General features: G+C 38.8%; 1 protein-coding gene across 1 annotated transcript in view; it reads left to right on the forward strand.

Moving 5' to 3' along the window:
• DCDC1 (doublecortin domain containing 1) overlaps positions 1 to 13,843 on the forward strand; it is a 497,394-nt gene that overhangs the window by 388,179 nt on the left and 95,372 nt on the right. The window contains exon 19 of the mRNA XM_045291000.1: positions 6,249 to 6,372. Within this exon, the coding sequence (XP_045146935.1) occupies positions 6,249 to 6,372 (124 nt within the window). The remainder of the gene's footprint in view (positions 1 to 6,248; positions 6,373 to 13,843) is intronic.

The raw sequence follows: 13,843 nt of genomic DNA on the forward strand, positions 1-13,843 counted from the left end.
AGGAGTGTTTTCCAGTCCAGTGTGTTGGGGCACCATGCCCTGGCCCCAAAGTCTACCTTCAGCATTCCCTGGGGACCTTGATACTCCTGTTTTTTACTTTTAAGAACACTGGGTCCACCCCTGGATAGTGACCAGTAAGGAAAAGGCGATGGGGTCCCAAGGCTGATGAGGCCACATGTACTGGAATCCTTCTTGACATGGCTCTACAGAGGCCAGTAGTGATCTTGGGAACCCATAATTCAGCAGAGCTTAACATTGAGGAAAGTCATTTGCTTGCTTGTTTGCTTTTGTTTCCTTTCCATTGGTTTGTTTTAAAATATATGCATTGCAATGTAAGTGCTATGCTAGATACCATAATTAAGTAGGCAGACCCTTGTGCCTCTACATGGAATCACCCGGATGATGCAGTTATATTGTGTTGGTGACTCGAATACCCTGGTGGTATTGTGATTAGTGATGTGATCTTTCCAAGAGAGTGAATAACTCCAGAAAAATATCAAATAAATCTTCCTTCAGGGAGCAAGTGAGGTAGTTACATTACTAGAAGATATAATACATACATTAAAATTGAGCAAGAATATCTTGAGTTTATTAACTATTTAGTTTGAATTCAGGATCATAAAACTAACAGCACGTTTTTAACTTATATGAACAAAGGGCCTTTGAAGTTTTGGTATGCAGAACAATATCATTGTATAAGATTTTAAGAAAGAAAAGAGAGGCAATAAGTTCAAGTTGAGTGCAAGGCAGTGATAATAATATTGGACCATGAATCTTAGTTGAGTATACCTGATCTTCATTTATTGACTATCTCATTATCTGATATTTTACACTTACAACAATAGTGAAAATGTACTGTCTGGCTATTATTGTACATTAATAGTGAAAATGTACTGTCTGGCTATTATTGTACATTAATGACATGTGTCTGCAGTAACAAGTGCTGGGGTATGAGAATAATGTTCTTACAAAAATTAAGGGTATGATTCTCAGTGGTTTAGAAGCTGTGTAGTGATATAATTTGAAAAGTATGTGTAGGCAATGATGTAGTCCTCTTCCATATTTGCATAATGCTGTTATTCATATAACCAGTTGGTTTTCGTAACCTAACCATAGCAGTAAGGGAGGAGGGGGTATATGGAGGGAAGAGTCCACCTGGGTGAAAGGAGTGTGAAAAACTGGTAAAGATACTGGTTTGGAAGGTCTGAAAGAGTTGCAAAATTATTGAAGTTTTGTTAAGTGTACACACCTTCAAGGTGGCTCCAACTCATCGTGAGTCTTCATACAACAAAGCAACCCTGCCCGATCCTGGGCTGTGCTTGTCACTGTGGTCCTCTTTAAGCCCATTGTTATAGCCACCGTGTCAACCGATACCCTTGAGGGCCTTCTGTTTCTCACTCCTCCTCGACATTACCAGGCACTATGTCCTTTCCCAGGGATTGGTCTCTCTTAACCACACGCCCAAGGAGCATGAGATGAAGTCTCGCCATCCTTGTTACCAAGTAGCATTCTGGTTGTACTTCTTCCAAAATAGATTTGTGTGTTCTGGCAGTCTTTGGTACTTTCAATATTTTGCATCAATCCTGAAGTTCAATTGCATCAATCCCTCTTCTGTTATCCTCTAATTGCATATGAAGCAATTGAAAATACTGTGGCTTGAGCCAAGCACACCATAGTGCTTAATGTAATATCTTTGCTATTCCACACTTTCAAGAGGTCTTATGTAACAAATTTTCAAATGCAATCAATACATCAGTTGATTTCTTAACTGCTGCTTCCATGAGCGTTGGTTGTGGATCTGAGCCAAATGAAATCTTTGACAACTTCATTATCTTCTCAAGTTATAATTACATCATCTAATGGCCTTGTTGTGAGGGTTTTGGTTTTCTTTACATTGAGTTGAATCCATTCTTAAGGCTGAAGACTTTGACTTCCTCAGCAAGTGCTTCAAGTTCTCTTTACCTTTAGCAAACAAGATCGTCTCATCGGCTGTTAATAAGCCTTCCTCCAACCCTGTTTCCTCGTTTTCCATCAGATAGTCCAGTTTCTCAGCTCATTTGTCCAGCACACATTGAGTACATATGGTGAAAGGGTGAAACTCTGAAGCACCCCTTATTTGGTTTTAAACTGTGTGGGTTCTTTCGTTCTGTTTGAAAAATTGCCCGTTGGTCCACGTATAGGGTCCTCATAATGACTTTTCATAATAATGTTCTCAGTAATATCCTGGGTTCATTCCTGTTGTGAAATGTTTTGCAGATTCATTGTGTATATGCACAATAGCACATATATTCATCTGTCAATGGGTACTTACATTGTTTCCATCCTTTTGCTATTTTGAATAATGCTATGACAAACATGGGTGTACATATATCTGTTTGTGTTATAAGTCATATTTCATAGGATATACAAGGGGGTATCCAAAGTAACCCAGATTTTTTTCAGAGCTATGCATTTAGATTTTTTATAAAACAACCTTATCACCTTCAAAGTACTCTCCATTACACTTAATACACTTGTCAAATCTGCGTTCCATTCTTGGGAAAATTTTTCAAACGTATCTGTTTTGATGGCTGACAGCACTTCCCTCATTTTTTCCTTCACCTTTTCCGTGTCATCAAATTGAAGTCCTCTCATGTCCCTCTGCATTCGCAGAAACTAAAAGAAGTGGCATGGAGCGAGGTCAGGTGAGTAAGGTGTGTGGAGCAAGAGAGGCATGATGTTTTTTGCCCCAAAACTGGCACACTGAGATGGCTGCGTGAGCAGGTGCATTCGTGTGGCGGCAAAACCAGTCCTGTGTCTGGCACAAATTAGGCCTGTGTTGTCACACAGTTACACAATCTTTCCCAGAACTTCTAAATAGAAGGCTTAATTAACAGTCTGACTTGAATTCCATATGCACTGAGGGTTAACATTTTCATCCATTCAGGAAGTTGATGGACATTCATAAGGAGGTTTGTCATCAATCAACAATTCACCTTTTTGACATGAGTAAACCACTCATAAACTTGAGTTTTTCCCATAGCCCTGTCCTTGTAAGCTATGTTCAACATCACAACAGCTTCTATGGCATTTTTCCTGAGCAGCAAACAAAATTTCACAGGGGCATGCTGTTCTCTTAAATCGGCCATCACAAAAAAATGAGGTTCAAGCAAAACTACTTTTATGAATAAATTCACTGTGACCAGAAAGAACCTACCCAGGTGAAGCCACTGGGTGCACTAACTCAAAGCGAGTTGCTTGATGCTTGCCTAGCAGGAAAAATACTTACTAAGAGCTCTGCCCAGCACAATTCTGGTTTTTTGTGGATACCCACACATATACTTAATAAGATTGCTGGATCAAATGATATCTCTATACCCATCTATGTAAGGAAGTGCCAGAGAATTTGTATCATTTTACAATCCCACCAGCAGTGTGTGAAATGTCCGGCCTCTCTACACCATTGCCAGTATGTGTTGCTTTCCTTTCTTCCCTCATTGCTGTTACAGCTAGGGTAAGATGCTAGGTCATTGCATTTCTCTGATGGCTAATGATAGTAAGCATCTCTTGATATATTTATTGGTTGCCTGAATGTCTTCTTTGGTGAAGTGTCTGTTCATGTTCCATACCCACTTTTTGTGTTGAACTGTTTATCTTTTTGTTGAAGTTTTCTATACAGTTTATAGATTTATCCCTTGTCAGATATGTTGTTGCCAATTCTTTCTGCAACCTATGGTTTCTCTTTTCACTCTTCTGAAAAGTCTTTTGATGCACATGAAAACTCATACATAAAACTCACTGCCATTCAAGTCCATTCTGACTGATGGCAGCCCCATGTGGCAGGATAGAACTGCCATGGTGGGTTTCCGACACTATAACTCCTTATGGGAGTAGAAAGCCTCATCTTTCTCTGAGGAGTGGTTAGTGGTTGAACTTCTGACTCTGTGGTTAGCATCTCAATGGGTAAGCACTACTGTTTGATTTTTAGGACAGTCCATTCATCTAATTTATCTTCTACTTTTTGTGAAGTTTTTTGTTATGTTTGATAGTGTATTCATACCATAAATATAGACCTTTAAGTTTGCCCCTCTTTTCCCTTAATGATTCTTTATAGTTTAGATTTAGGTCTTTGATCTACTTGAGTAAGTTTTGATATATAGTGTGAGGTATGAAAATTGTTTTATGTTTCTCCAGATGCATATTCAATTTTGTCAGAACCATTTCTTAGAGCAGTGGTTCTCAACCTTCCTAAAGCTGCAACCCTTTAATACAGTTCATTTTGTGATGACCCCCAACCATAAAAGTATTTTCATTGCTACTTCATAACTGCAATTTCGCTACTGTTATGAATTGGGCGACCCCTGTGAAAGGGTCATTTGACCCCCAAAGGGGTCACGACCCACAGGTTGAGAACCACTCTCTTGGAGACTATCTCTTCCCCCATTTAATGGATTTCAGTTCTTTTTCCAGACGAGCTGTTCATGATGTGTTGTTGTCCTGTGCCATTGAGTCATTCCCATTCCGTAGTAAGCCCGTGCACCACAAAGCAAGCACTGCGGGGCCCATTTCCACCCTCACAATCATTGCTCTGTTTGCGTCCACTGTTGCAGTCATTGTGTCAGTCTTTCTCACCAGGGCCTTCCGCTTTGCTGCTGACCAACATGATGTCCTTCTCCAGAACTGGTTCTTCTGGGTAACGTGCCCAAAGTACATGAGACAAATCTTACCAGCCTTGCTTCTAAGGGGAATTCTAGTTATACTTCTTCCAGCACAGATTTGCTTGCTCTTCTGGCACCAGGTGAGGGTGTCTGAGCTCTTCCAATTAGCTGCCACCAGCAATGGGGGTCTTATTGCTGTCTGGATATATAATTACTCTAGGCCCTGTTGGGGCTTCTATCTATTTGCCTTCAGTGCCCCTTACCTGAGAGATTGCTGCTGCTTTGTCTCAGATGGCCATGCTGTGCCAGGCCAGCTGGCAGGTCCATTGCACCCTATCTCTTCTTGTTCTTGTTTTGACTCCATTTCTCCTCAGGAATTGGTCTAATTCTTTAGAGGTCTAATTGTTCAGAGGTCCAGACCTGTCTTCTGTATCCAGTTCACTTCATTTCTTGGGCCTTTGCTACAGAGCTATAGTGCGCTGTTTCTGATAAGCTGCTGTTTGGCCTCTCCCCTCAACTGTCTTTTATAAATGAATAAAATTAAAGTTTACTGTGTATGTGGCCAATTTTTATAAATGTTCTATGGATTATTGAGAAAGGTGTTGTGCTAGTCTGACTTGACTAGAGAAACAAATTCAGGTAAGACTCATAAATGTATAGGAATAAACTTTATATCAAAGAGTAATTGTATATTAAGAAAACATTCCAGTCCAGTCCAGATCAAGTCCATAGTCCAATATCAGCCCAATACCGGTTTGTAAATTCTCTTCAGACTCACACAACACATTCAATGACCCAAAGGCAGGAAGATCATAGGCCAGTGGGTGGAAAGTCCTGTGGATCTAATGGCAATGGAAGCATCTCAGTGCTAATGCAGGTGTCCACGTGGTTCCTCCAGCTCCAGGGCTCTGGCTCCATCAGCCTAGCTCCATGTGGCTTGTCAACAGGAATGTCTCAAAGGGAGATGAAAGAGAGAGTGTGTCTGGCCTTCAGTGAGCTATTTATCTCGACCTTGTCTCCAAATAAGGTCATCAAGTTGTGACCTGATTGACAGGCTAGACTCCACCCCTTCGCAAGTTGACAGATTATGTAACTGCCACAGGCATATTCTTTGTTACCAGGTTACAGCACTTATAAAAAATTGATCATACTTATATGTGTTCACATTATAGCCCCTATTTTATGGTCTTATTTTTTACTTGAAATATTTTTTAGCTTTAGTTCATAATCTTTAGTTGTGTAGTCATGTTTTTCATAATAATTACATTTATGCCAGTTTCTTTTTGGATGTCTAAATAGTTTAACTTAACATCTTTTTGTCTATGGTAGTATTACAATTTATAACATCATTATTATTACAACATGACTGCTATTTTACCTTTCTCTTTGCTTTAAATTACATAGTCTACTATAACTTTGACAAAATTGCCTAATATAAGCATGGTTAAATATGTCTGGAAAACAGTTCCTTCATTTTTAAGTGTATTCTCTTTTCTATTGCCCACAAATTATTGCTTTGGGGATTATAATTCAGACTGAGTTTGCCTAGTTTTAAAATGATAGTTGACTTTACTAAATCCTTTTTCCTTTCTATCCTTTACTTTGTTTCAGGTGGGCCATAAAGCATGAAGGGACCAGTAAGCCAAGCCAGTGGAAACATTCCAAAGTTGAAAATCCTTTGTGGAACAAGCTTAACTATATGTGGCCAGTCCTCCCCAGTGGCCAACTTAATGAGGTTGTATCACTTTAAACAAGAGGTGGTTGTAGATACTTAAGGCTCTGGGATTTGTGTGTTGTGCTCTTCTTCTACATAGCCCTGGAAGTAGAAACACCAATTGGTTGCGGTTAGCAAATTTCCTCCCGATAAAATCTATTTTCAGCACTCTGCTTTCTTCTTTGGGTCTATAGCATGTCTTCTTTATTGCCAAGTAAATGATATATTCTTCAAAAACTTGAAGATAATGTATTTTATCCAGAGTTTTGTATGTGTTACTATGTAAAGGTAAATCAACTTACTTATTTTGTCATAAATTTTGGTCTTACTATCAGTGCGTTAAGGGAAGATTATCAAACTAAGAATCATTATCTAGAACCCCAGAGATGCCTTACATTTAGACTGTAGAGATGTAGATCTAGAAAGTGAGAGAAATGTTCTTCAGAGTAGGAGAGGCTTAATGATGGCAACCTATGTACAAACATGCTTGATACAATTGATTTTTGGATTGTTATAAGATATATGAGTCCCCAATAAAATAGTCTTTAAAGTAAATAAATAAATTTAAATACAAAAAGAAAAACAAAGTAAGAGAGGCTGTGGGCGAACAGAGCGAGCTTCTGGCTGAATGAATTATGTGTCTAAGACTCAGCATTTGCAGCACTACGGAGAGACAGCATGGCGCCAAGAGTGAGGTAATGACAAAAAAAAAAAAAAGAGGAGATAAGTAGACCCAGCATGAGCTAAAAAAATTGTGAGTTAAATTAATTGTAGATTTATCTCCAGACATTAGGAAAGATAGAGGTTGAAACACAGAAACCACAGAAGATAACGTACTCCTCTACTGGTAGTGAGCACATCCAGCAGGTTGCCCAGTGGCAATGGGGAAAGGAAGGTTATTCTCAGAGGCCTATGAGACTCAGGATCACATAAGCACCCACATCTGGTTCATCGGTCGAAAGGATGTGGTTATTTAACTTTCATCATTGCCTGGATAATGTAGAAGAAGAAAAGGTACATCCTTGAAAGGACACAACAGTTCTAATAAGATGTTTGAAACTTCAGCATATTGACTGTGTCTCCAACAAAATAGAACTAACAACCCCAAAACTGTTTAAATTGGCAGACACCTCTAACTGGAACATTGTTTCCCACACCCAAATGGGATTATATGAAGAATGCACTATCAACATTGGAGGAAGGCTTATTAGCAACTGGTGATATCCAGAGAACACAATCTTGCTTGTTGAAAATGAGGAGGACTCCAGGCTGATGAAACTCAAGAATTGCAGCCTTTAGTATGGATTACAACTCAGTAAACAGGACCCAAATCCTCACAATTGGACCAATAGGTAAGATCCGGATATATGAAGAAAGGGTTGAAGTTGTCAAGGATTATGTTTTACTTCAACACACAATCAATGCTCATGAAAGCAGGAATCAAGAGATCAAACAAATCATTGCATTGGATAAATTTGCTACACAAAATATCTAGAGTATTGAAAAGTAAGGATATTACTTTGAGGACTAATTTGCACTTGAACTGAGACATGGTATTTTCCATTGTCTCATATGATGTGAATGTTGGACACTGAATAAGGAAGGTCAAAGAAGAATCGATGCATTTGAATTGTGGTGCTGGAGAAGAATATTGAAACTGTCATAGGCTACCAGAAGGACAAACAACTCTGTCTTGGCAGAAGTACAGCCAGAATGTTCCTTCGAGGCTGGAATGGTGGGATTTCTTCTTACATACTTTGGACATGTTGTCGGGAGTGACAGTCCCTGGAGATGGACATTGTGCTTGGTGAAGTAGAGGGGCAGCGAGAGAGAGGAAGGCCTTCAAGGAGATGGATCGACACCCTGATGGCAACAACAGGCTCAAGCATGAGAACAATTGTGAGGGTGGCACAGAACCAAGCAGTGTCTCATCCAGCTGTGCACATGGTCATTATGGGTCATCACCAACTCGATGGAACCCAACAACAACAACAACAGGATGAGAGGTACACAGGTATGCCTCGTGAAGAATGGCTCTTCAGTTATAGGGATGTAGACCAAAAAAATAAAATTATGACAAGTTGCATAGATGTGGTACTTACAGATGTTTACCTATAAGAGTGAAATACTTCAGTTCTAATGATTTAAATGTCACATCTTAAATTGCATTAGGAAATCTAAGTAAACAAGATTCTTTTTAACAGTTACCTTTAAAAATGATCATTTCTGATGATGATCTGGAATTTTTTGGACACCTAAATGATTTTAGGAATAAATATGGACGACATCTAAATTCTTTTTTCATTGAGATACAATGATAGCTTTCAGATGGAATGAATAAGTCCTTATAACCCCACAAAATTCTTACCTTCTTTTGTGGAGGGAAAAAGTGAAGACAATAACTTAGCTAAATTCTGACAAACTGACCCCGTGCAAGGAGGTTTTGAAAGTTTATGGGGGGAAAAAGATTTATAAGATGAAAGGAATTGTTTCCCATGAGCTTTTAAAAGCCTTCTCGTACTTTAAAATAACTCAGTCAAAGAGCCCAAGAAAGACCGGAGAAGAATCAGTACATTTGAAGTGCCATACACCTCCCAAAGAGCAAACAAAGCTGTCTTGGAAGACAGACAGCCATATGACCCTTACAGGCAAGGACGGCGACACTTCATCTCACATATTTTAGACATGTTAACAGTAAAGACCAGTACCGGAAAAGGACATAAATCTTGGTACAAGGGCAGTGAAAAAAAGGAAGACCCTTGATAAGATGGATTGACACAGTCGCTTCAACAATGGACTCAAACATAGGAACAATTGTGAGGATGATGCAGGACTGGATACGTAATACATAAGGCTGCTAGGAGTTGAACCAAATCAACTGCACCTAACAGCAACAACAAGAGTCTGAGTATATCCCTTTTAAAAACATTTTATTGTTTAAAAACAATAAAATCCATCATATAAATAAAATAAAAGAACTACATGATCATATAAATTGCCACAGAAAGGGAATTTGACAAAATCTAAAACACTCAAGAAAATAGGGCAGGGGGAGGAGGATTTCTCAACATAATAAAGGACATAGGCGTGAAGTCAAAGACCACATCTCATTCAATAGAGAGAAACGGAGAACATTCCCCTTGCCAACAGGAACAGGAGAAAGATGACCTTTATTACTACTCTTATTTAATATCAGGCATGAAATCTTAGCCAGAGGTGTCAGGCAACAAAGAGGAACCAAAAGGATTTGAATTGGCAAAGAATAAGTAAAGCTCTCCCTATTTTTGGATATGATTCTACCCATAGAAAAACCCAAAGAAAATGGTTGGACCTAGTTGAAAGTTTAGCAACTTGGTAGAATACAAGAAGAATATACAAAAGTCAGTTGGATTTCTTTATACCAATAAAGAGCTCTAAAAATGAAATCAAGAAAAAACTGTTAATTAAAATAGCTGCCCATAATTGATAAAATACTTAGGAATAAACTTAACAAGAGAACAAAAGGCGTATACAAAGCAAATTACAAAACATTACAATAAACCAAACGAAACCTACATAAATGGAAAAACATACCATAACCATCAATAGGGAAATTGAACATTGTGAAAATGTCAATACTACCCAAAGAGATCTATAAATATAATGAAAGCTGGATCTCTATCCCAACATAATTCTTTATGGATGCAACAACTAATAACCAACTTTATATGGAAAGGAGAGAAACCTAGGATAAACAAAGTTCTACTAAAGCAGAACAGAGTGAGAGGCCTTTCCTTCCTGATCTTAAAACCTATTGCACAGCCACAATAATCAAAACAGCTTGGAACTTATATAAAGGTAGACGTATAGATCAATGGAGCAGATTAAGAATCCAGAAGTAAATTCATCCACTTATAGAAAACTAATTTTTGACAAATGGCTGAGACCCATAGTATCTACAACACATGGTCCTATAAAACTGGATCTCCATTTGTAAAAGAAGGAAGAACTCATACTTTATATTATATATAAAAATGAGCTCAAGATGGATTAAAGACCTAAATGTAAAACCTAGAACTATAAAGGTCATCAGTGAAGAAATCGGGACAAACTTAGGGACCCTAAAACATGGCACAAACATACTATCAAATATAACAAAAAACACATCTACAAGAAGACAAAATAGATGATTGGGACCTCCTAAAAATTAGACATTTATGTGCATCTAAAGATTTCACCAAAAGAGTTCATTGAGAACTCCCTAGACTGGGGGGACATTTTTGGCAATGACGCATCACACAAGGAATTAATCTCTAAAATCTATAGACAAGTTCAACACCTCAACAAGAAAAAGGCAAATAACCCAAGCAAAAATGAGTACAGGATATGAACAAACAGTTCAACAAACAAGACATAGCGCAGCCAATAAATATATGAAGAAACGCACATGATCATTAGTTATATGAGAAATGCAAAGCAAAACAATAACACCTCACCCTAGCATTGATAGCAAAGTTCAAAAAAATCAGAAAACTGTGAATGTTGGAGAGGGGACTGAGAGACTGGATCCTTCCTGTATTACTGGTGGGACTGTAAAGTGCTGGACTGGACTAGGCCACGGTGCCCGTGGGAGTGGGGTGTTTACACAAGTTAAGGAGAAATAGCTACAAGGATGGATAAAGATCAGAGCTAGGAATCTCTGAAGTATGAATCTAGGACCTTGGCAGTCATCAAAAAGGAAGTTGCAACCATAGCATTTGATATACTAGGCCTTGGTGAGCTGAAATTGATTTATTGGCCATTTTGAATCAGAAAGTCATATGACTGACTATTCCAGGAACGACACAATCAAGAGGAATGACACTGCATTCATTGTCAAAAGGGACATTTCCAAATCAATCCTGTAGTACAGTGCTGTTTGTGCTAGGATTATATCTATCTGCCTTCAAGGAAATTCAGTCAATGCAACTATTATACTACACTAACCACAAAAAAGCTGATGATGAAGAAATTGAGCAATTCTACCACCTCTTCATTAGGAAATTGATCATATGAACAATGAAGCTGCATTGATAATTATTGGTGATTATAATGCAAAGGTTGGGAACAAAGAGGAAGGAACAGTAGTTAGAAAATATGGTATTAGTGATAGAAATGAAGCTGGAGATCACATGATTGAATTATGCAAGGCCAGCAACTTCAACAGTACAAATTCTCCAGATGGAATACACAGAGATAAAATTGACTACAACTGTGGGAAGAGATGATGGCGAAGCACAATATCAGCAGTCAAAACCAGGTAAGGGGCTCCTGGTGGGATAGACTATCAATTGCTCATATGTAAGTTTAAGCTGAAGAAAATTAAAACAAGTGCACAAGAGCCAAAATATGATTTTGAGTCTATTGCATGTGGAGTTCAAGAATATATTAAGAACAGATTTGCTGCATTGACCTCTAATGACAGAAGGCCTGATGAGCTGGAAGGTGAGATCGAGAACATCATTCATGAAGAAATCAAAAATACATTAAAAAGACAAGAAAGAAAGGAAAGACCAAAATGGACATCAGAAGAGGTTCTGAAACTTGTTATTAATCATAGCATTGCTCAGGCAAATGGAAGAAATGATGAAGTCAAAGGGCTGAATAGAAATTTTCAAGGTGTAGCTTAAGAAGACAAAGTAAAATACTATAATAAAATGTGCAAAGGCATAGAGTTAGAAAACAAAATAGGAAGAACATGCTCCGCATATCTTAAACTAAAGGAACTGAAGAAAAACTTCAAGCCTGTAGTTGCAATATTCAAAGATTCTATGGGAACATGTTGGATGATGAAAAGAAGTATCAAAAGAAGATGGAAAGAATGCACAAAGTCATTGTACCAAAAAGATGTAGGCGACATTCCACCATTTCAGGAGGTAGCACACAAGGAAGAAACAATGGTGCCGGAGAAAGAAGTTTCAAGCTGCACTTTTGAAATGATTACTCAAAAAAAAAGGCTCCAGGAGTCCATAGAATACCCATTGAAATCTGTAACAAGTTGATGAAGCACTGGAAGCACTCACTGGTCTAGGCCAAGAGGTTTGAAATACAGCTCTTTGGCCAACTGACTGGAAGAGACCTGTGTTACTCTGGGTAGACTAGAGAAACAAATTTCATGGACACTCATATTTTATAAGAGAGAGGGTAAGTATGCATTAAGAAAGCATCCCAACCTAGTGCTGACCAAGCCCCTAAATCTGATACTAACCCATATGTCTGACACGGATCTACAAAGTCCTCCTCAATCTCACAAAACACATGCAATGATCGAATGCAGGAGGAAAGCCAAATCAGTGAGCATGTAATGTAAGCATCTCAGCACTGGAAGGGGTCTCCACACAGCTTCTCCAACACCCAGGGCTGCATCAGGGTAGGTCCATGTCTCACAGGAAGTGAGCCTTGCCAGCTGACGCAGAGAACTAGCTAAGGCAGGCGCACACTGGTCTGACCATCAGAAATATAGATGTGGCTCACTGAGACATTTATCTCTCCACCCTTCAATTAAATTGCCCTTCAGTCAATCCCACATGTGCTCATTGGTCAGGTTGGCACAATAAACTTTAACTATCACAAGATCTGTTCCAAAGAAAGGTGACCCAACAGAATGTGTAAATTATAAAACAATATCATTGTTTTATAAAACTATCACGTGCAAGTATAATCTTGCTGTAGATCATCTAACAATAGTTGCAAAGGTGCGTTGGCAAGGAGCTGCCAGAGGTTCAGACGAGATTCAAAAGAGGATGCAGGTGGATCTTGGCTCGAAGCAAGAATACCAGCAAGACGTTTACTTGTGTTTTCCTGGCTGTGCCAAGGCATTCAACTGTGTAGATGCTAACAAAGTATGGATAGCCTTGAGAAGAATAGGAATCCAGAGCACTTCATAATCCTATGAGGAACTTGTACATGGATCAAGAGGCAGTTGTGTGAGCAGAATAAGGGAATCATGAACTTTAAATTCAGGAAAGGTGTGTCAGGGTTGCATCCTCTCACTATACTTCTTCAATCTGTATATTGAGCAAATAATCAAAGGAGCTGGATTATATGAAGAAGAATGTGGCATCAGGATTGAGAGAAGGCTTATTAACAACCTTCTAAATCAGTGGTTCTGAACCTTCATAATGCCGCGACCCTTTGATACCCTCCTGTTGTGGTGAACCCCCAACATAAAATTATTTTTGTTGCTACTTCATAATAGTCATTTTGCTACTGTTATGGATTGGGCGACCCCTCTGAAAGGGTCGTTTGACCCCCAAAAGGGTCGTGACCCACAGGTTGAGAACTGCTATTCTAAGTGCAGATGACACAACTTTGCTTTGAAAGTGAGGAGGACTTGAAGCACTTGCTGATGAAGATCGAGGATCGCAGCTTTCCTATGGACTACAACTCAATGTCAAGAAGACCAAAATCCTCACAACAGTGCCAATATGTAACACTAGGGTAAATGGAGAAAAGTTTGGATTTGCTAAAGATT

The sequence above is a fragment of the Echinops telfairi genome, unplaced genomic scaffold, assembly GCF_000313985.2.
Source record: "Echinops telfairi isolate 266 unplaced genomic scaffold, ASM31398v2 ScPeMD7_60;HRSCAF=208, whole genome shotgun sequence".
Lineage (NCBI taxonomy): Eukaryota > Metazoa > Chordata > Mammalia > Afrosoricida > Tenrecidae > Echinops > Echinops telfairi.